The sequence below is a fragment of the Vidua macroura genome, chromosome 3 (assembly GCF_024509145.1).
Source record: "Vidua macroura isolate BioBank_ID:100142 chromosome 3, ASM2450914v1, whole genome shotgun sequence".
NCBI classification, from domain to species: Eukaryota; Metazoa; Chordata; class Aves; order Passeriformes; family Viduidae; genus Vidua; species Vidua macroura.
Window position 1 is genome coordinate 42,405,080 of NC_071573.1, and position 24,206 is coordinate 42,429,285.

The window sequence follows — 24,206 nt, forward strand, 5'->3', positions numbered from 1 at the left end:
TAGCAAAGTGACCTGCAAGGTTTAATCAATGTTTAGGCACAAAAATTCTGCTTTCAGAATAACTGATTAAAATGCCCATTTTAAGGCAAGGAACAAAGATTGTTTTTGTAATAATACTACAGTCAGGTTTTCTTCCAACAAAGCATTTCCACCAAGAGGAACTACTACATGCATTCAAATTGTCTACCAAAATGCAACTACTAATTAAGAACAAAAAATGACTGTGAAATTGCAATATAGGTTCCATTTAATTTTAGTGGGAACTCCAGGCCTTTACTGTCAGAAAAGTAACACTTCTCATCAGCTCTGCAGACACCATAATGAGTCACCTCTTATCCTTTGTTTTTTCCAGTTAATGATGTCGACTGTTTTCATACACTCATTAATGATCAACTATAACTGAATATTTTGTAGGTTTATTTGGTTATACTACATAGAATTTAGCAAATATGTCATAGTGCTACAGAGAACTTTAACATCCAGTCCCATGCCCCTATTGTTAGATGCTTTTTATATAGAAGGGCAGTTTAGTGGTTTTTATGAAAGATTTCAACAAATAATCAGAATTGCAAGTGGGTCTGTGCCTATACTCAGGGCCAAGAAATATCACTGGACTTCTCCTTTGTTCATCATAAGTGCTAGCACTTATGATGAGCAGCATGGTTGATTTAAGTGTGCTATGCCATCAAAATATAGAATGAAAATAATATCTGGGTTTTTTTCTTCCAATACAAACTTAATTGTTAACCAAAGCTTTGACACATACTAAACACTGGTAAATGGCTTGAGAGCATCGGCAATTTTTTTTTTTCTCAGTGGAGTCTTTGGAAGTCTTTTAATAATCAGACTACAGGGCTAATTTACATCTGTGCAGCTCCCAGTTAGATTTTTGACCTAATATATTTTGTAACATTTATGTGTAAGGCAGTTTTTTGGGATGAATATGAGAAGGGTGAAAATAACCAGCGAATGGACCTGGAAAAATTTATCCTGCTTTCATTACTATTTCAGGTCTTTAAGCTCCCGCTCTCAGAGTTCTACAGATTTTAATAAAAACTGCATGATTGTCCAGTATCTGTGATAGGAAATTGTTTTATCTAAAATCAAATAGATTACCATGCAAACAATAGATTCATCTACTAAATAAATTCTTCTACTGAGGCTAATTGTTGTCTCTTAGCTTAGTGCTAGTTCCTGCAATACAGGCAAGTTACCAACGAGTGAAAGCTAATTTTATAGGCACTGAGCAGTCTTTATATGGAAAAAAAAAACCCAATCTACAGGTCTGTAGCACTGTGGTAGCTATTTTTCTCATTCCTTTTTGAAGTATAGCACACTGATTACATGTACCAGATGGTAACATTTTATGCACATTGACCTGGACTACCTCTGAAATAGCAACTTAATGAGGGGTAGCTGAATTGCTGAACTGCTTCTTTGTGCATCCCTATGCTTAAACATGGTTTCTTATTTTGTGACTGATGGTCTTGCTAGGACCAGGATATCACAAGCTGTGCATTTCTGTATTTAGATAACATAGAGTTGAATTTCACTGATAGAGGAAGTCAGTTCTCTATCAAAAAACTGTGGCTTAAAATGAGACTAATCTACAACTCTCCTGAAATTTCCAATTACTAATTTTATTTTTTTAACTAACTCTTGCAGTGTCAACAGCTGTGAAGAAATAGGCACGCTTCACAGAACATAAGAAACACTACTATTTCACATACAGGTAGTGTATTATCTTCTGGAACCAAAAATGTAGTGTTATAGCTTTTATTTCACCTTACCTAGTAAAGTACAACTATGATCAGATGTGACTGTTCAGTTTGAATATTAACTTAAGTCCCCTGCAAAGCACCAATAATTCCAACCCTCAGTGTTCTTCTGTAAGGGCCACTGAGAAAGCTCATCTGAGAGTAAATATACACAAGGGAGAAAGGAATTGGATGCTCTGCAAACACACACAGGACACACCCATACAGCTCTGAAAATAATGTACTGGGGAAACACAACTGCAACTAAGCATGAACACTGCAAATATAATGAAAAGAATGTTGAATAATCTTTCTGTATATTGTGAGTATATGGAAATGCTTAGAAAATAAACATTTAAAGTAATGACAAATTACTGACTGGATTTCTCTCCTCTGACACAAATCTCCTTCCCCCAGCACCATTCTTCCTTCCCTCTGCCCCTCGCATTTTATCCTTCTGCTACCTTTAAAGAATCCAAGTTTCTAGAATAGGAATGCTACAACAACTTGTAATAGATGCCCAATTACTTAAAACACAGTGGTATTTTCACACGCTATTTATTCTCCTTTCTCTAAACTATCCTCCGTAAGACTGTCCACCTTCTCTTAGCAGGAACTGAATCCTTTCTAGCACCATCATCACCCCTACTCACATTCAGATGTCTCCAAGGGCTCCTCTGCTAATCTCTGCACCTTGAACATACCTGTTATTCTTCATGATTGTCTCTTCTCTACTAAAACCTAACCAGCTCGGTACTCTCATCTTCCTCAGCCTCATTGGTTCTTACTTTCTTTGCCCTTTCTTAGAAGAACAAAATCCCTATTATGAAAGTTTTTTCTATGAAAGTTACAAATGAAACAAAACTTTGTGCTCTTAAATTTTGAAAAAATGGCCAAGGAATTCCTCATAAAGGTTAAGCAATCTTCAGAAAAACTGACAGATAAAGCACAGAAAGAGATAAATGTAAATAAGACAGTATCTCATCTGGTTACTTGCATTGGAATGTTAGAGGCAGATTACAATGTGTAGGATGCCACATGATGCATGTGTTGCCCATTTTTTTTAAGAAGAAAAAACCCCAAACTACAGGTGACAATATACACAGTCTGAGTCAATAATGTAGCATCTAGTTCAGCTAAATCATGTTGGGAAATGCAGGTGCATGGACACTCGTATCCATGCAGCTTTTGGTTTGCTATGTATTTTATTATATGAGCATTACCAACAAAAGGATTGTAACAGTAAAATAAAGGCTTTTCAGAGCCCAGTCTTAATTTACAAAGAACTAACTTCTGTTTAAATCAATTAAAGCTGGATCAGACCACAGTGAAAATGCACTACAAGAAAACTTACTACACAAAAATGCCCATTTCAGCAAGACAGTAATTTCTCCCATTCTTAATGCATCTAACCTACACTAAGAACTAGCATTCCATGCCAATCTGACAGGCAAGTACCTCATGTGCATACTTACAGAGATTGATAGGTATCTATAGCTATAGCAAAAAGGATATGAATAACTCCTTCATCAACTCTGCAGGTGGAACTTTGCAATTGATCTTCCAGATGCACCAATTTCTCACTTATTGCTTCACATTTTTCTCCCAACTCTGCAGAAAATATGAAGAATTCCTACAGAAAGTTGAAAAATAAAAGAAAGCATATTTGCTGCTGACTGCAATTTTCTACATCAAATTTGCATCAAATTAAAGGGAAAATAAAATATTAGTAAGGGAATATGATACTTTGCAGTGCAAAGACATTGCCTAAAAGCAAATTCCCATTAGAGAGACAAAAAGCTGTTTCTATATAATAAATTGGTGATTAATATGAAATGGAATAAGCTTGTGGTCTGTCTTCTTCCCAGCAGAAAAAAAGTCACAACCTCACTTTCAGCAGATGATTAGGGGTGTGAAGACAACTATTCTGAACTGCTCTCTTTCTCTTCCCAGGGGAGGGAAGTCTCATGCTTACCACTCATTAAGGTACCCAAATTTCAAGTTATTAATGTAAATATGATTTACACTTTTAGGTCATGTAAATATTTCAAGCAGTAACATTTTGGTAAGTCTTATACATATAAAATGTACTTATATTTTTGAAGAAAAATCTGACTAGTGTACTTGGGGACTTTGCTCAAGCAGTAAAAGAAAATGCATCAAAGTCTTTGAGATTACCAGATGAAACTACTTTTTTACTGAGTTACCATTAAACAAGACTATATTTTCAAAAATAATACTTCTCTACTTAGAACTTACACAGGCAAATACTTTTTCTATTTTAAACTGAGTATTTTAAACCAGTTTCAAAGTCCTTCTCATAAGTTTTTTCAGATGCATTGCACAAGGGTAATTACTATTTTTTATATTTTGCATTGAGTAGTACTTTGAGAAATGACCCAAATAAACAGCAAATATGAGAAGAGGGGAAAAAAATCAATCCATTTGCGCAGCTCTGAGACAAGCCTTTCCTCTCCATCCCGTGGCACCATAGTGCTGTCTACAGCAATGACAGGGGTTATTTGTAAAAAAAATATTATGGTGCCAAAATGAACTTCTGCTAGAACCATGTTTAAAAAAAAGAGTAATTCATCAGCTGGAATCCAGAAAACTGGATTGTCACTAGACCTAGTCTGTGCACTCATTAATAAAGCCAGCTTCTAATGTGGCCATATACTATCTGCAGAATTTTTTTCTCCTCAAATTAAAAAGTACTTGGGGTTCTTTGCACTTATCGGTTGCTATAAGACATCAGTGGTTGTTTAAGAGAAATCAAACCTTCAGTCAGAGGCCTTCCAAAGACATCAGGCTAATACTTTTTGGAATGCTGCCCACTATGAAACAATTTGAGTTTTGGTGAACACATTTACCAGATCTCATGTGTGTGCTATCCTTTCACTTTGCATCTCACAGTACATTGCATACACTGGGTGGAATGTCAGAAGAACTCTTCTTGCTGGCACATCCTCTGTTATGGCACTGAGCTTTACCCTTCTGCTTTCCTTGGGCCTTTCCCAGACATGGCTATGCAGCAGATCCCAATGGGACCAGCTGCAGCTCAGGCTCTGGACAGGTAAGTTGGTTAAGAGGTTATGTTGCAAACCCCTGCAGCTCAGACACAGAGGAGCACAGAGTCCCTGGCTATGTGCACAAGACTGGAGCCGCCCCTTCCAGGCATTACCAAACCTGAGAACTTACAGCAGCATCCCACAGAATGTATGGATGTGAAAAAAACCCATTGTTTTTAAACTGAGAGCATGGGAGGAGAAAATAAACATTCTCCTTGCAGCAACTAGGAATGTCTTTTTCTGAAGACCAGTGACAGAAGATGAGGAAAAAGTCTTCCATCCAGCTACTAAATTATTATGCAGCATACCAGCAGGACTCCATGTGCTGTTATGGAGTGGGACAACCCAGTCCATTTGTATCAGCAGAAAGCTCCTAGGGAATCATTCTGGGACACGCATGCAAGAACAGATGACTGTTGTCCAAGAGAACTTAGGGCTCAGGCTAAACAAATCAGTAAATTGAAAAAAAAAAAAATAAGTACTCTGAAATCACATCTAAAATTATGACCATGTAGAGAAAGCTCTGCATATGAAAAAATGGAGGGTATTCTCCCTGAATGATCACACTTTGAGTACATAAGCCATTGCCTACAAATGTAACAAAATCCCATTTACTTTGGAAATTAAGGTAAAAGAACAATAAATATGAGGCAAATGTAACCAATTGTAACAACAATATGGGAAGGCAGGGAAATATGAGTGTGTAAAAGTAAAATCAAACTTGTTTAGTTGTTTAAACACTTGAAACCAATTTAATCGTAACTAAATGGCTATGGTTGCACTTCAGAGTAACCAAAATAGCTCTGTAAGATTGAAGTTATATTTAATTAATTTTTAAATCCTAATAATGCAGCTTAATTTCTCCTTATTACAGCCATAATAGTGTACGAATGAACTATTTTTGTACCTACATAACCCAGCTGCCTTTTTAATTGAAATGAGAAGTTCCTTCAACACCTCAGACAAACATCAACTCCCAGGAATTTACTTGCAGGTGTCATGTGAAAAATGCAGGAGAACCATCATGAAAATTATGATTTTCCAGAATTTATTTAAATAAATAAATAAATATGAAAACAGAAATGGAAGAAACACACAGTGCTCTCAAAAATACACAAAAATAATTCTTCTGCCTCCAGGCCCTCATTTAAAAAAGGTTTGATAGCCCAGAGAAATAGATAGAAAATATTTCTCTTATTGTCTTTCATGCCTGGTAACATCATTGGTAGCATTTTTATTTGACATTTGTCTATGTAGGCAGGAAAACCCCTGTCAGTGATACACAAACTATTCAGAACAGCTCCTGGTTGGAAAGTGACACTTTACACTGATCAACAATATCTCTGAGAGGAAAGTGGACTCTCCCTCAAGCTCAACTTATTCATAAAAGACAACTCATCCAAGCTTGTAGGTTATGTCAATGCTACAAGATGCTGTAAGTCTGAAGACTTTGGTTATTTTTGCTCTAACAGCATTTTTAGGAAGCAGCTGGGAGAGATTGCAGGAGTAAGGAGAGAGCTGAAATGCAATATTGCTTTATGGAATTTTTGTGAACAGGGAATGTAGCTGGCTTGGATTTTTTTTCTCTCTAAATCTTTAAGCAGGTGAAAACAGCACAAACATGGGCGTGATTTACTTTTTAAGGCGAAATTCTTCTGGCTTCTCAAAGTAGAAATTCTCATTCTTTCCCAAAGATGTGAAAGTCTGATGCAAGAAATGGTAAAAACAGACAACATTCCAGCTGATGTACTGCTGTAACATCAGCATACTGCATCAAGAGCAGAAGGAATGGTTTCCACTTTCATCTTCTGCATTTTGTTTTACCCTTTTACAAGAAATTACAGCCACCTATGAGCAACAGCTCCTTAACAGCATTACTTGAGGAAAATGTTTGATCAGCTTTTCCAGTGCAAATACCTCCTATGCTCTTCCATCTAGTTTAGCAATTTTATATAGAAGAATTGGCATCGTAGTAGCTAGATTAATTTAATTATATTTGGGATTAGAGTCTATATTAGTGTCTTTGGTGGTTGTGCTGAGAAGGATTCCCAGATATATCCTTAAATTTCATTCTTCCTACAAAGGAACTTTTGTAAAAGGGCATTGCCTTACTTCCAAGCAGCAGTATCATAATCCAAATAAAACAGAAGCTTTAGAAAACCTTCTGCAGAGTCAAAGCCAGATTTCTTTCACCTGCATGAAACATCCTCTGCCATATAATAGTTAAAATAACTCAAAGTAATGCAAATAACTACTACAAAAAGTTGTCCTTGCAGGCAGATACTTCATATTTGGCACAAGTTAAGAATAGTGATCTAGAGTTGGCAGAAGTGCTGCATGTTTTCCCTTGACCGTTGCAGAAGTTAATGGCAATTGTCAGCACCTGAAACTCCAGAATGTTAGGCCATGACATATCTTAAATAATTACTAGAAACAAAATGCAGCCATCCATATTTGTCCTGCTTGAGCAGATGCTTCAGCCATGTGCAGGATAAGTGCACATGCCCTGAGATAAATGAGCTGCATGGCCATGAGGTGACCACAGTGCAGGGGAGGAACAAACAAAAGAATTTGTTCCTCCTCTGCATCCCAGTTTTACTGACCCATCTGCATTGTCCTGGGCAGCTGTTGTAGATGAGGAAGGCCACTGAGAACAATGCATGTTACTCATGACCAAAACCATCATGGCAAGGCTGCCCAGGAAGCAGCCAGGGACCACCAGAGACTGCTCTGTGACTTGCAGTGTGACCAAGCCTGCTGTGAATGTCCTCAGCTGGTGTCTGCATGCATGGCTCTTAGCAGCTGACATGGGATCTGGTGGTTCTGGTTGCAGGGTACAAACTGCTCCAGGGCTAAAATTCCCTTGCAGTGAGCAGGTTTTCTTCCTGCTACAAACCAAGATGGTTACATTCCATTTTACCCTTACATAGCACACAACAATAACTAATAGTTCTCCTATATATCATTATGTTTTATGTGGTAGAAGACTTTGAATTTCAACTAGGATTTCTAAACCTTTTATTTCTATTCCTTTCTTTCTTTTCTTCACCATGTTCCTGTCTTCTATAGAGGGAGGTTCTTCTATAGAGGGAGGTGTCCAGACTAGAACCATAGTCCTCTGGAGGCTTTGGCCTTCTCAGCTAAGCACAGTAATTATTTCTGTCTTACAAGTGACATTCCCAGTAATGAGGCTGCAAGTGGCATTTGCCCTTTCTTCCAACACAATGAAGGTAATGAATGCCACTATATTTGCAGTCCACTATAAACCTAGATTCTTTTTCTGCAGTATTGTCAATTTAGCTGCTATTTACCATCTGTATACATAAATCCGACTCTTTCTCTCCCTCAAATGTAATTTGCACCTGTTTTTCAATATATCCCTTCTTATTGATTTCAGACTATTCTTTCAATCTATCAAGACCATTTGGAACTCTAATTGAAATTATGTTGACTGACACATAAAGCCCTGGCCTACCTCCTTTTTAAAGGCAAACACGAAGTCTGCCTTTACTGATCCCTTGGGACTTCAAGCTTCCTCTAGGAGTTTTCAAAGGAGCTTGTTAATGGTTTGGAGATTGTTTTGCTTGGCTCCTATGTGCTCAGGAGAAATTTCATCAGTCTAGCCTGACTTGAGTACATTTCATTTGCCTTTGGATCTTTTACTCTTGCTACCTTGTAGTGAATACTGGGAGCACTACATAATTGGACATAGCTTATAATCTTTAGGAAGACCAAAAATACAGAGAATAAGGAAGAAAAAATTTTCTGATCTCATTTATTTTCTCATTCACCTTTCCTATTAGAAAGGTGCTTCACCTTTCACCTTCCATGCTTTCTTTCACTTTCCTTTGCATCTAACTTATCCCTGAACTCCCTTGCCATTCCACATGTCTTCCGTTTAATGTAGCTTTGTGCTCAGGGGTCTTGCTGCTTCACCCTTACACTGAGCAGTACCCTTCTAGGCTCATTCTTACAAACACTTTTGTCCTTTCCTTGTCAAAACTTTTGAGCCACTGAAAAACTGCTGACATAGATATGTAGTCTGTGACTATGTCTGAACTTTTCTTCACCAAAAGAAGATGGTGCTGTACTATAAACCTGATGTTTTCTGGACAGTACCAAAGAATATCAGCTGATTCCTCCTTCTACAGAGTTTGTCCCACAGAAACTCCTCTGTTGCTTCCCTGATTTTGTTTAGATGAGCTTTTCTTTCATGGAGGTAGCTATAGAACTTCTCTCAGAAGAGGGATCAAGGTTGTTTCCCAATTACTTTTGCCCTTATCCTCTTCCACTTACAGATTGCTCCCTTGTTCCATCAGCCTGGTTATATAAATTTAGGAGACTTCAGCACTATGACACACTCTCCACTTTCTCATATGCAACAATTTAGGCATAAAGCCTTCCAGCCAGCTGTGACCTACCTCTTTCCCACCATTACACACTTTTCCCACACTCCCTTTGCTTGCACTGATCCCTAACCCTTCTTCACATGGGAGTGTTAAATGACTCATCAGAATTACAGTCCAATCTTGGCAATTCTTCCCTTTGTGTATCTCCCATTACAGCTACAGAAGAGTGTCTCTGGAAAGCATCTCTGCAAGAATAGAGTTTTTCACTGCCTTCCAGCACCCTGCTGTGGACTGACAGCAGTCTTCCTATTCTCATCCCTACTAGACTGAAGATCTTCCCTAATTGCAGACTTTCTAAAATGAGAGCATATCACTGCACTGGCTCATTTAATTACACTGGGACAATTCCAGCTCCTGCTGCGTAGGATGGGGCTATTTACTGACTTACCAATAAAAATTCACAGTGGGTCAGGACTTGGAAAAAGAAACAGAAGTACCAAACTGTTTTCCTGTGTCCACACTCTGCTGTGCAAGGAGTCAGTAGAGCTGGGTTTCATTTATAGGTGGTTCCTAGTATTGTTAATTCCTATCTCTGCTCCCAAGTCACTAAGATGCAACAATCTGGAATGACTAACTGGGCTCTCTCCTGCAGGGAGTGGGGAGACTGACCAGAGCGAATCAGGGGACCAGAGCACCAAACGTACATTTAGGCAAAACCTTGACATGGTACAGGCTGCTGACACTTTCACAGAGCATTATGGACAGCTCTCTACAAATCACCATCAGTCCAGCTGTGGCAGTGTGGTAGAGCCTGGCTTTTTACCATATTTCCTTTTATTTCTATCATTGCTTTATATCCTCTTTATGCACTTTTGTCCTCCTCCGCCAAAACCTTGAAAGTCTCTCTGCTTCTGAGGACTCCAAGCTATTAAGCTCCTGGTGCAGCCTTCTATAGTGGCAGCCCTGTATACCTGTGAACTCTGATGCCCTCAGTATTTTGCCCTGATGGCAGTAGGGCTTTTTGCTGCCTTTATCCCACGGGCTTACCTGTCCCTATTTCATGTCATGCGTGGATACAAGCAGCCACACAGTTTATCTATATTTTACAGCAAGGTTCACTGATCAGAAAGGCCATTTGCATTTTCTGCAAAGTTCACCTTCATTCTCAAGGCTTCCTGTTTTTATTTATGCTGAACTCACACACAGCCAAGCAGTCTATCCTAGGTGTGCCCTCCTGTCACAGTCTCCTTGAACACAAAGTCAACAATCTGAGCTTGGTGTTGCAGTTAGATTATCTTTCCTGGGGCATTCCAGCTGCTCCACCGCCTTTGGAGTCACCAGTGGGAATATGAAGAAATGCCTCATCTGAATAGTTATCCTAAATTTTAATATTTATTTATTTAATATTTGCCTAGTTTGGAGCACTTGTCAGTTGTACTTGACAGGAGTCATGTATGCTATAATGGAAGGTGAACTGGGGGTTACTTGTCCCTGTAATTTATTTGCTGGCTGGCCACAATGCTTGGATATTAAATTTCCTTACTATGTAGTCACGACTCAAGGCATACTGATATACAAATGGACCAGACAGGAACAGTACAGCTCTTAGACCCAGGGTAACTCTCCTTACACATGTATTACCTAAACTCTTAGTTTGTAGGTGGACAGATTTTTGTATGTAAGCAGGTTTTCTCATAGGCCATATATCTCATGTTACTCAATTATCTTAGCATTCTTAAATACATGCACTAGGTTCTGAGATCTTGTTATTTATTAAAATGGTGTAAAATTACAAACATCCAGTATTTTCATTCAGATGAAATTTCTATTACTGTGTAATCTGCTGCAGTATGCTTGATACTTAAAAAATAAATTCAAAGGTATTTTTAGTGGCACACAAGAAAACAGGTTAAGCATCATTATTTCTTTCCATTCCTAAGCATCATAACAGTGCTACAGTGGGGCTGGCTAAATATTACTGGTTCTTCATTTCCCCAGTGTGTTCATCCTGTTGTTGGTATGTGTTAAAAAATATTAGCACAGGTTTTAACTATAAACTCCCTGAAATACTTAGCAATTTTGCCATTATCTTCAACAGGGAAAAAAAAAAGAAAAAAAGGAATGGGCCCACTCTAGTTGTGATTCTGTTGCTTTTCCAAGTGCTCACACAAGTACAATTTCTAAGCAAAAGTAACAGTATAAAAACAAGTGTCACTTATTCTGAGACAAAGAAAATTCTGTACAATATCACCACTTTATACTGCCTAGGAGACACTTACCTCAGATAAATGGCCCTCTGTTCCAAATGAAATGTCTTCCATAACCTGTCAGAGATAAATTATTAAGTATATAGTAGATACATGCTATAGAAACAGTATGATTTTAATGGAACTTATAAAAATAATATAGCAGAATAAAAAGTTATGTAAGCCTACTTTGGCTTCTCACTTAAAACCTACAAGGAATACTGACTAAAACTGAAGGACTAACTGTAGATTGAAACAAACTTTTCTATCAAATTCCTGCAGATCTGTACACCATTCAAGAGTCTACAGGCTTTTTTTTTTTTTTTTTGTACAAACCCTGTAAACCTTGGGCAGGAGAAATGAGAGACCCAATCAATGTTTCCTATTGGTATCAAATACTATAGTCAGTTCTTCCTTCAAAATTTCCTTCATCTCTGAAGTCTATAAGAAATTAGCCAATGTTTCATTGACTGGCTGAGGAGCAAAGCCATTTGATGTTAGAATCACTGGGAAATCATTAATACTAATCACACATAACATTGTTGTTGATAATAAACTGAGATAGGGATACTGCACACACACACATATATAGATACAAATAATAAAAGTGCAAAATCATTAATCTGCCATAAAATCATAATTGCTACTGGATACTTTTTTCAGCAATCAATCTGAAAAAAAGGTTGAAATTTCTCTTGCCTATAACGTTAATTTTCTGATGTATTTTTACTGCTAAATTACATGTAAGCATTAAGCTTACTGAGGTGCTACAACAGCTAAAGAGCCAGCATTTTTACCAGCAGAACTCCACCCCAGTCTCAGATGCAGCTGAGGGGCACCATGCTGCACAGCTCCACACGTGGCCGTACAGTGAGGATCTGACCATTGTGTAAAAGCCAGTTGCCTCCTGCCACTGAGATCCTTTTTTAGCTTGGATCAATACAAGAAACACACAAATGCTGACTTTCACTAATGCTTCATACTGACATTTAAAACTAAGATTAAATTTTAAATTTCCAAATTATTTTCTAAGCTCCACAAATACAGCATTTAATTAAAGCTCAAATGAATGCACAGTTTATTTAGCTTTCAAACGGCTTTGTTCTTTACACATTACACATTTGCCTCCTGAACCAAAGGCTATCCTAATGCACAGTAATCAGTTACAGTCTGCTCACAAAGGCTTTCTTGGTGCTTGTCATCACTAAATTCTGAAAAATGTTCTATCATGTTCTGTGATAACTTTTTTTTAATGGCAGACACCACATTATTTTTTGTGATGGTCCATTTGATATCACTTAGACCTCAGTAACTTTTAAAAATTTAATCACACGAAGGCTTTACAATTATAGATCATTTTCCAAACACCAGAGTGATCTTCAACGAATCCCAAAATATCATCCCAGATGGCCAAACTGAAGTATGCAGAGAAAAGGAAAAAGACAGCTGACCTTATCCTTATCCCTGTTCTCTACTTCCTTTGCGATGAAAAAGTGAGAAATTAACTACAATTCTAATGGGACAACTACCAAAAATGCAGACTTACAGAACATAAAACTACTGAATTTTGGATTTTACCTTGTAACTTTATTCACCTCAATTTTCTTGAAATCTAGTAGGTGTTTCTTTCCTTCATAGTGATTAAGAGGGAGCACTGCACAGCATGCCAGAGAGCAGAAGAAGAAAAAAGGACAGGTCAGGAACTCAAGCCTGCAGGTGCACACATAGCCATGTTCATCAGGTTACTTGCTGTTAGGGAGGTTCCAGCACACACAAATCTCTCAGTTTATTAGTGATCACTGGTGGTTTTGCTGTTTTTAAAAGCTTTTTATGAAAGTGTTTGTTTACAATTATCAAGGAGCAAAAAAATAAAGCAAGATATTATAAGGAGTGGAAGAAGCAAGCATTAATGTCTGAAGAGAAATGAAATGGTGCTGTATATTTTAGAAATCACCCAGATATACATCTAACCATGTAGTAATGATCATTGCAATTTCCACCTCCCTCAGTTTAAAAGCATGGAACATTTGTGGGAAGAAAACTAAAAGCCACCTTAAATTCTTCATAGACTTAGAAGAAAATCAAGCCCAAATAGTCACAAGAAGTCAAACTACAACTGAAATGATGTGACACCCTAATTCCATCAACACAGCTACCAGCTGGAAAGTACACACTTATATGAGAATTCAAGAATCTTCATCAAATACATTAGACAAGCTGACTTCCACATGACGGAGGGTAGCAATATTGCCTTCAACTTTGCTCCAGTGTTTTTCTAATGCTATAGCCTAATGAGTTATCTTCAATTGAGAGAAGCACATCTTATTTAAGTAACTCAGAGTGATTCACAGGATGATTCTTGCTGACCCCACTTTATTTAGTTTTCACCAAGACATCATTAATGACATTTCAACAAGCTGAGCTGCCAATGCATCTGATTTTCATCCTTAGTTAACAGTCAGTATTATAAAGGAAGCCTGATTTACTGAATTATTTTGGGATGCCAGTCTACCACATAAAAACTGTGGAAAAAAATCAGCAGTGTCTTAAAAAACACAGTTATGAAAACTATAAAATAACTGTTGACAGTTAATAAACCTGTGCTCACATGATAGTAAAATAACAAACTTTCAAAGAATTTATACTGTACATATTTTTATACCAGAACATGTCATATTTTAAGATTTAGTGAGGATATTTAATTAGAAATGATAAATGGCTCCTCTGCAAAGCACTATTTGAGGATCTATGAGAAGGGCTCTTTCATCTATTTTTCTTTTCTTATTATTGTTATGTTTCTTACTTACTTGATCTTGCTTTCAAAGGAAACCTATAGAGTAAGATACAGTTATATGCAAGAAAACTATTTATAGTACACATCAACAAAACCAATATTTACCTGGAACTAGTGCTTAGATCTATATGACACAATAAATAACTGGAGAGCTTAATTTATAGAATTCCACTGTAAAGTAAATCAATCACCTGGGGATGTAATGTACTTTCCAAGGCATATATGCACATATGTTATTATCAGCCTTTCATATATTGTCTTGAAGTAATTAATTCAGTAATCTCTAAGTACAAAGAACACGACTCTTTCCTTCTGCTTCAGTGGCTAATGGTGCTCTCCAGAAATTCCTTGAGGGGGAACAGAGGTTGTGACACAGTTGAACAGAATAGTCATTCCAGAAACATGGCAACCACAGCAAGCTATCCCTCTCGCAGGGACACCACAGCCTTGTTAAATAATATGAAACCATGTATTTTGACAAATGCATTCTTTTCTACTAGGTATCCTCACTTGCTGATGAATGGCTATGAAAAGGTTCCCTGCTAATGGCAAAGAATAAGTTTTTCCATGGAAGTCATATAAATGGCTAAATTGAGAGACTATGAACCACCTTTTTTTTTTGCCACAAATATTGAATTATTTTTAAATAAAAATTCACTACCATATAACAGAGCATTCAAATGCTTCAGAAGTGGTTTGTTTTTCAAGTCCATTAACAAATAAATATTTTCTTGCACTTCAACATGTTCAAAACCAGAAGTTAGCATGATTTGTGTCAGGTTTTTTTGTTTGCTTTTATATTCTGCCTTCTGATGAACTACTAAGAGAGGTCAGGGAATAATCTGTTACGGCTCTTCTCCAAACGTTTAGATACTGCCTGTCACTGCAAATGTAGTTTCCTCTTCCATTCAAGATATGGGGAACCATCCCTCAAGTCCCACACATCTCTCCACAACCAGAGGTCACCTCACTTCAGCTGCCCAGCTGCCATTCTTGGATAGCAAGGTTGATTTCTAGAGAAACAATCTGGGCTTGCAGGGGTGAAAGAGGTGATAATCTATAGCACAAATATCAGGAGTGCTACAGAAATAGTCACAAAATCCCAAACACTCCAGGGGCTCTAAGCACTTTTGAAAGAGGAGCACAGCTTTCCACAACCAACAGAACTCCTCATATTATTTCAGCAGACTCATAAAAAATATGGTAAGGCAGTGATGGGGGTGGAATCAAAGCCAAGCTGACCATTTCTAATAAAAATGTTCTCTATGTGAAACCAGTCTGTAAACCATTTGCCTTGGGAAAAGACTGCAAGAACTACTGAAGCCCAATATAAAACCAGAATTTTACTAACAAGAGATTTTACAGTCAGGTATGGGTCTGCTTTTTACTAAAACTCAGCCAGTATAAATGCAAAATTAGGCATCAGATTTCAGAGCAATGCACAGTTCAATGGCTCTTAACATCAGATGCAATTAAGCATAATTTAAAATTCTTCAACTTAATTCCATGATAATAAAACTAACAACTACTGTTGGAGGGTCTTTTTGTCACAGTGGTGCTGTTGGGTGATGAAGCTTTTTTAACAGCTTGATGACATAGGCAGTGCACTTAAAAGACTATTAGATAATGGTTGATTTTTCAAGCAGGGATAGCATTCCAGATCAAAACATGAAAACACGAAACAAATTTGTCAAATCTTCTAAGCTTCATGATTTTTTCCCTCCTTTTAATAATTGTTGGATGCTGTAAGCCTATTAGCATCTATTAGCTCAGAAGTCTTTGACCATTTCACTAAGGGAGGAAAACTACCTCTCTCTCCATGTCAGCTAACAATGATCCAGGCTAACAAGTCAGTAGAACCAACTCAGAATGAAACTCATTGGTGAGATGAGGAACAGCTGATAATTTTGGTTAAATACTTAACAGTTTTTCCTTTAAATCCTGATGTACATTCTGTATTTATTGTCTGAATAATTTCTGCATTTTAAAAAGACTGATGGTAAAAGGGAAAAGGGTTGAGGGACTTCTGAGAAGCTGATAAGCTATTTTATCCATGTCCCAGGTTGAAAGCCAGATGTTAAGTTCATACTTAACCTGCCCTGCTGACCCATCACAAAGATTCAACTCCTCCTCTCAGAAGGAAAACCAGCAGTATCCCTTGAAATGCTGCTGCAGAGTATTACAGATACCTCTTTCAGCTCCCTGTGTTTGGGGCAGGAAACAGCACCCCACTCTGTGCCCTTTAGAAAGTGACCTTCTTTTCTTTTTTCAGAATCAGGTGGGGCATCAGCAGGCATCTCCACCTCATCCATTTGGTTCTCTTCTTCCTCAAAAACACAGCAACTGGTTTCTTTCAGCTGAAGCCCTCGGATCAACAGCTGACAGGCCTCCAAGTCAGCTTCCCACACTCTTTGGAGCAGCTGGCTCCCACAGCTGAAATAAAAGCCAAAAGAAAATAAAACTGCAGATCAGGGAGAATAGTTGATATTTCAAGTAACACTTGCAGTAATTGTTTATTATAGGCAGAAAAGTAAAAACAACCAAAATCCCTAACAGTACCTCAAATACTCTCACAGAGATAACATTTCTGTATCAAACTGAAAAGCAGCAAAATTATTGCCCTATTACAAAGTGGATGATAGAAAAACCTCCTTGGGTTAAGATGTTGTTTCCAACTGTACAGCAAACCCTGGCTACATGAGGCTTCCTTCTGTTCTTCAGACACAGGTTCAGGGGCCTTGCCCTCATAACCAGGGCTTCCTTCACAATATCAGATACACAGGCCTGTCATCCTGCACCTCTGTGGCTTTCCTGAATTTGATGTAGAAGATCATGTGTGAACAATCAGACTTCTTACTTCAATAAATCAGGTCTAATTTTTGGAAAATAATTACACTAGATTTCTTATTAGACTAAAATGTGACTACTTCAGCACTGGTGAATCATATTAGACTAAACCACAATAGTCTCCCTTTGAAATTTTCAGTCTTATACTTTTGAGTGTTGTCATTACCTCTTACTAATGTGCTTTGGTTTCCTTCTACTTTGTTATGCCACCAAAACAAAAACAGAATTCAAAATACAAAGCCTCTATAAACTTTTAATGCATTAGTCATCTCTCAAACATGTACATTGCTCCTGAGATCCATCCGCAAGTTATTTCCACCTGAAATAAATGGGAATTCTGAGTGTAGATAGATTTTGAGAACTGAATACTAACATCACACTGTTTGTAAGTGATGTGGTCACATCTCCATTTAATGCATGTTGTCTCTAAGGAACCAAATGAGTAGCTTGCTTGTTAAATTATAGTAGATCAGTGGCAGAGCCTGGGATGAGACTGAGAAGTAACTATTCCCTTGGCAATACACACTTCCAGACAGATTTCATTGCTAATAACTGCAATATTTTTTCCACTATTCTTTTTCAAATTATATGATTTATTATATAAATACTATATTGTGAGAAATGATAAGTGACTTAAAAGAAGAAAAATAAGCATTTGATTTTAACTTTTCTGACTAAATTAAATACCAGCTTATCTTTTATCCCAAACAAAGGAAAAAGAAGCTGCACTTCTCACAATGAGTTCATTAAACTAACACAAGTATGTTTTTAACTCCATAAATTCTACAAGATGCCAAGCTGTAAAAATCACACAGCAATATACTGAGACTGAAAGCAAAATCAGGCTTCAGAAGCTGAGCTATTTGATTTGTGCTTAAGAGTCAGTATATATGTTTATTGAAGGCAGCAAGGGGTCCGCAAATTGGTCTCCCCCAAGGAGTTCAAAGTATCACTAATCAGAAAGGGAAAAATGCTTCACTGGATTACACGTCTGTGTTCCATCCAGGTAGCATTTCACTTACCAAGCCAGAAAAATAAAATAATCCCTGCTGTTTCCCTGCTGTTTCTCTACTTGTCAATCACATTATCATAGTTACACAGTCAAAACATTTTCCTGCAGACATACATAAGCCCATTTACTTGCTTTTTGAAAATGTTTGTTTGCATCTATATATAGCTTATTATTAAAGGCTAAAAAAACCACTCTAGAGAGCTAAATCAGAATTTTTAAAGGATAACTTGTTTTGGCTATTTAATTTAATTAAGAGCTTTATTGACAAAATTAGGGCAGAGATGGTGACGCATACAGGATTTCACAGTGGGGAAGATGAACAGCATGTATAACAGCACAGCATAATGGTGCCTGGGCTGCTGTTATTTGGCCCTGACTCAGCACATTGGTCAATGTGGTTTTGTCTGTGTCTAAGTTTCAAATGCATTTTAGTAATCAGCAATTACTAAATCTACTGCTAACAGATGGCTTTTATTTGAAGGCGATCACTGGTTTATCATGGCATTTGTAAAACTCTGCTACAACTTGAATTAAAATGTTAAGATGTTATGTTGAACTTTTCAACCAAAATCAGAGAATGCACGTACACTTGGATACTTTGAACAGATCTAAGCTCAACATATCAAGGCTCCACCTTTTAGTCTGTATTTTGGAAATCAGCACCGTGAAGCATTTTTCAAACACACTTTTGGAATGAAAATTACTTTAAAGCTGCAAAAAGCTAACACAGAGACAAATTCCAAATGATTATTAACAATTATTTTGTGTCCAGCATGCAAAAAACTTCAGCTTTTACATCAGGTGTTAAAAATTAAACTAAATTGAATTTCAGAGTTTGTTTTATTAATTTTCAATCCACACTAAAAGTGCATTTGCAGTCTCCATGAAGCCTCCATGGGTGAATGTACAGAACACAGTGAGATTTTTTCAGGTATGAAGTGTTTCAAAATGATGGATTGAGTCTGGATGAGATTTTACATTATTCCTATACTTATAAATATTTAATGATGTATTAACACCTCTAGGTGTTATATGCCTGCCTGTATATTACTATCAAAGTGGCATATGTGGCAAGTTTAATGAAGGTGTCTGAAACAATCTGCTGGAATCCACAACAAATCACAATCCATCAACCATTTACATAGACCCAGCGACACAAAGCATACCTTAATCACCTGCTGATTCTGAAGTGCCAAGAGTCAGAGTGCCAGGCTTTGTACAAACACCAAACACATTAGAATGATGGCCTTTTTCTCAAAGCAACTTTTCTACTTCAAACAATCAGCAAGAGCTAGGATACAGATGAGGATGTTCAAAGAAACATAGTAGACTGGACATGGCACGTTAGTTACTGTACAGCAGTTTAATTAGTTACAGGAGTAACTAATTAATCTAAGTGGTGCCAAGAACACTGAGGCATCACAGTAAATGAGCATTTTAAGGATTTGTGGGAGGACAATAAAACGTCATTAGATACCTAAGATCTCCACCCATTCCCAAAGGAATCATGTAAGAAAGGTAAGAGATGCTAGTTCAAGAATACAAGGGGCAAGTGATTTATGCCAATGTGGTTTAACATCTACAGAGCAAAGTCAGTCTTTTTGTATTAAGGAAAAAAAAATACTGAATAGGGAGTTAAAGACTCTGAGCAGCCCTGACTGGAAGCTAGTGGTTAAGTCTTGATGAGACAGAACAGAAGGAGTCAAAGGAGAAAAACAAAGTGAAATGGAAAAAAAAGACAGAAGTGCTCATTTTGAATGAATGAGAGTAGGGCAAGACTACTTTTGTCAAGTCATGGCCAGGGAAACTGATGGTGAAGTAAGTGAGATGCAAGACTTTACATGAGTAATTTTTTAGCTGCATGGATAGCAGGGACAGGTTTTACCTCAAGGATACTGTGCAGAAAGAATCTACAAGAGCAGACCTAACCTGACTTGAAGAATGGCTGAGACATCCACAGCAAAACAAAACGACACAGCAGACAGAATTCTGCATTAAATCAAGTTGATGATGATGAAAGAGCTGTCAGAGAAACCGGGCTGTTTATGGGCAGGAGGAAATGGATGTGGAACACAGAGGCTTATCCTTGAGTTCTCTTCATAAAGTGGCAATTGACACTGTAATTGCAGTTGCCTTTACTAAGGCTCAAGCAGTTTAATAGGAAACATGACCAGGGTAAAAGGGTAAAAGGAAACTAGAGGATATATCCCCTCTACTTGTGATGTTGGGTGAAATTCATGTCAAGAGACATAACCAGCAAGGGTTCTCTCTCTTTTGAGCTCCAAAGAACATTGCTCCTCTGCCTTTTGACGAGATTCTGGGAGGTATCTATGGGAGCTCTCTATGGCTCTCAGCACAGCATTATTCTAAAGCTATTTATAGAGCTAACTGGAACTACAAGAACATGACTTTTCTTTATTGAGGGCTCTGCATACATATAAAAGGCACATTCAGTTCCTGAACATTGTAGTATAAATGAAAACATGCCTGTGTAAAAATAGTAAAAAGATTTTATATTAAACTCTATTAAAAAAAAAAAAAAAACAAAACACAAAACCAAATCAAAACAAAGTTCTGCAAAACCTCCTCAAAAGCATATTGGAATCAACACAGGAAGATGTCACTGCTTCTAAAATCTAATTCATCTACAGTTTTCAGGAATGCCCCTTGGTGAGTGAATTGTTACAAGTGGTTCATGACACCCTGAGGTCAACACTATGTGTTGATAAGATGATGTTGCTTATCCCTGGAAGAACCCTCACACTGAAAGCCAAGAGAGTGAGACTGAAGCTAAAAGGTTACACAGTAAGACAACTATTCAGAAATGGCATGATCAAAAGGTAACTTAGGAAGGGAGATCAACCATCATTAAGAAGAGATATTCTAAATGACTTCCTTCTAATGGGTAAGCCACATTAAGGTATAGATTCAGGAAACCATGTTCCTATCTTCTCCCAGTACCTGGCACATATTTTAACTCTGCATTCACTGACCCAAAAAAGCAGTTTTCTCAGACAAAAAAAAAGCAAGCAAAATGCAACAAAAATAGTCTGGCACAAACAACAGGGATTTTCATTATGACAATTAAAATGATTGGAAACTTTTGAGGCTTGCATAAAATGGCACTGTGAATCAAAAGACTTTGTTCAATATCCCCATTCTTTATTGAACTATTGTACAAACTAGGGAAAGTTTTTTTTTATTTTGGTCACTTGCTTCTATTTATATTTTGCACCACAAGGGAGGAATGAGTTCTTCTCACTCAACATTTAGCTATGACTTTTTTTTCCTTTTCTGAAGGCAATAGCCATGCAGTGAACAAAGGAGGCAAGCAAAATAAAGCATCTTCTAATGACACTTCGAGGATAAAAGGCAATGGTCTTGCTTCACTCTTAGCAGAGCCTCACCTTTTTAATTGATTCAACAAATAAATTCACAGTCATGCATTAATAACTCTTCTTATATTTAACAAGTATTTACTACTCCAGAAATATGCTTTACTTCTCTTCTTAATTAAGAAAAAAAAAAAAAGTTTCCAGCCTGGTCAATTCTTGTTCTTTAACCTTGGCTGTTATATTTTAAGATGCCGACAGGAGCCTGTGGAACAAAGCAAGGACTACAATGTGCCAATCAGTGACTCACATGAGGCTCCAGGGGGAAGGAGGCACATAATCCTGTTTTCCCCACCTGACTGGTATGCAACAGCAGACTGATAAGGGAGAAACTACAAAGAAAATGTGGACTCTGCCCAAACAGCAAAACTTTTGTTTCCTCTTGGCCTGCACACTAGAAAGTCACCTTCCCTAAACATCTGAAATCAAAACTCTTTTATCCTTCCCTTCTTGCAAGTCTCCCTAATCCTATAAATGCCTTCAGCATAACCTCAATTTCACAATTCAATTCCTTACATTGTGTCTCTCTTCCCCACTCTCCTCAGGAGCCAAAAATCTCATGAAATGACTTCATATGGTTCCAATCATGTGGTTGTCTCCCAGTGTGGGAAACATCCTTTCTACTCCCTTATTTTAAAGCTCACTGATAACACTTGTTTGCTGCTCAGCACTTCTGCCACATTTTTTCATGTGAAAACAAATCTCACTCCCAGATGGACACTCCACATATTGTCAGATAACAACCTTCTCTACCTTGGAGACTAGCTAAAACTCCCAGGCAAAGTCTGAAGCTGGTAGTACTTTTCCTGGCACAAGCAACAGCAACTTGCTTCTCTGACCTTGCCCTCTCCTTTATAAAAATACAATAATATCTACAAAACAGCAATTAGATCTCCCTCTTTAAATGTGATGTTTCACCCACTAGAGAATATTCTGGACCAGAACCACAGAAGCCCAAGAAAGCAATCCTCACAATCCCCATCTAACTTTTAGACTTTTACATCTTCAATACCTGAAAATTTTGCTCTGGGATGACATTTCTAATATCTACACTTTAGAGCCACAGTCAAGTTCTCTGCACATCAATCCTATTCAAAAGACATCCTGTGCACCCAGACAGGACATGACAGTGCAGCACAGAGGTGTGGACATCACTTTCTTGCAGCTGAAGAATGGGTGTTGGCAAGGGTTCTGCTTTCTACAGCATCCCAGGAGCCAGGCTGTTCCTGAGCTGCGCAGGAAGGAGCAGATTTGAGGGAAGAGGTGAGCAGAGCCTCCAAACCAGCCCTTAATGTGGTGGCTATGATACCCACATCTTCTCAGGACAGAGTAAATCTGGAGGTGCAGTAGACAGCGTACCTGAAGCCAGATATCCTGTGTCCTTGTTGAGTGATCTAACCTCTGCAATACTGCTATGGAACACCCACAGGAGTCTTAAATTGTGTTGGGATTAGGAGATCTCACTTCTTGGCTTGGTAAGCAAAAAGAAGAGCAACAGTTCAACTCCCTCCTTGTTCACAAATTTCAGACAAGTCCTAGTGGAGAACCCCAAATACATTCAGACACCTTCTCGTCTGAGATATTTAACACTGGAGACACTCTACGCTGAGTATAAAAAACCCTTAGAAAATGGAACAGAAGTGTAACACTATGTTGAAAGGAAAAATGCCATGCTGGAAGGCAACCACTCAAACACTGCACAGCCTTCTTCAGACAGCTGCTGCCTGTTGCTTGCTCCTTGCTTCTTTCACATCTCTGCTTGCCCGTATCTGAACTTCCACTCCAGGAACAGTGTATTTCTGTGAGTCTGGGAGCAGGGACAACCCTTACAGGTCTTTATACTCCCTTCAGTTAAAAAACTTAACCCTGTTCTTCCCTGTTTCTATTTTCTCCCTCTCTCTTGTCTGTTACCTAGAAGGTAACGCTGCCACTCTATTACTTGGGTTAGCTCCAGGTAGTGTCTTTAGACAAAGACACTTTTTATATATTCATAATGAGGCTAGACCACCAATTCTATAAATTGCATAATTAAGAAAAAACGGTAAATATTCTATTATGATGGATTCTAAGATTTCTAAGGAATTTTCTCAGACCTCACAAAAGCTATAAACTTGAACTGCTTTCATATTGCTTTAAAAATTCCTTTCCATGCAGAATTTTTCAGAGAAAGAAGCTAATAGCAACAAATAAGAAATAATATTCATGTAAAAATACATGACCCCTCACAGTAATCTCAGTAAGCAAAAAAAAGAATAAATAGCTGCCAATGTTTTCTGCCAAATGTGGTTTAAAAAATTAGGCTTATCAACTACACTCATTATCCACTATTTTTCCACTCAGTAAAACTAGTGCATAGAGGATACTGAAAGATAAACAGTGAAATCTAAAACCAGTCTGCTAAGAATTGACATATTTTCTAAAAAAAACCTAACCTGATATGGCAACTTTAGGACAGAACTACCACCTTGTATTTTATGTGAAATGTACATACTATGTGTCTGGGTTTTCTTTCCCAAAAGGCCTGTTAAAAACAATAGATCTAGTGCTTAAAACCATCAATAGACATTTGATTAGTGTTATTAAAAAACAAGATACCACACAATATCAAACAATACTTCCATCATTTTGTCTTCAATGCTCCAGCCATTTATTTTACCTGGTGCAGAACTTTAATCATGGGCTGTCATCTTTTTACCAATATTCAGTGTCACTGTGTTATACTTAAATTATCACCACTGGAA

General features: G+C 37.6%; 1 protein-coding gene across 2 annotated transcripts in view; it reads right to left on the reverse strand.

The window, feature by feature from the left end:
* The window catches only part of DISC1 (DISC1 scaffold protein), a 211,521-nt gene that overhangs the window by 7,073 nt on the left and 180,242 nt on the right, over window positions 1-24,206 (reverse strand). Inside the window, exons 11-14 of one of the 2 annotated variants that reach the window (XR_008436078.1) lie at window positions 16,404-16,647; window positions 12,999-13,074; window positions 11,454-11,498; window positions 3,350-3,390 (exon numbers count right to left, since the gene is read on the reverse strand). Coding sequence is in view for 1 of the 2 variants with exons in the window: in XM_053972179.1 (XP_053828154.1) it covers window positions 3,280-3,390; window positions 11,454-11,498; window positions 16,404-16,647 (400 nt within the window). In the remaining variant the exon portion in view is untranslated. Of the gene's footprint in view, window positions 1-3,279; window positions 3,391-11,453; window positions 11,499-12,998; window positions 13,075-16,403; window positions 16,648-24,206 lie in introns of those variants that run through there. The other variant, XM_053972179.1, reaches the window with a different exon arrangement.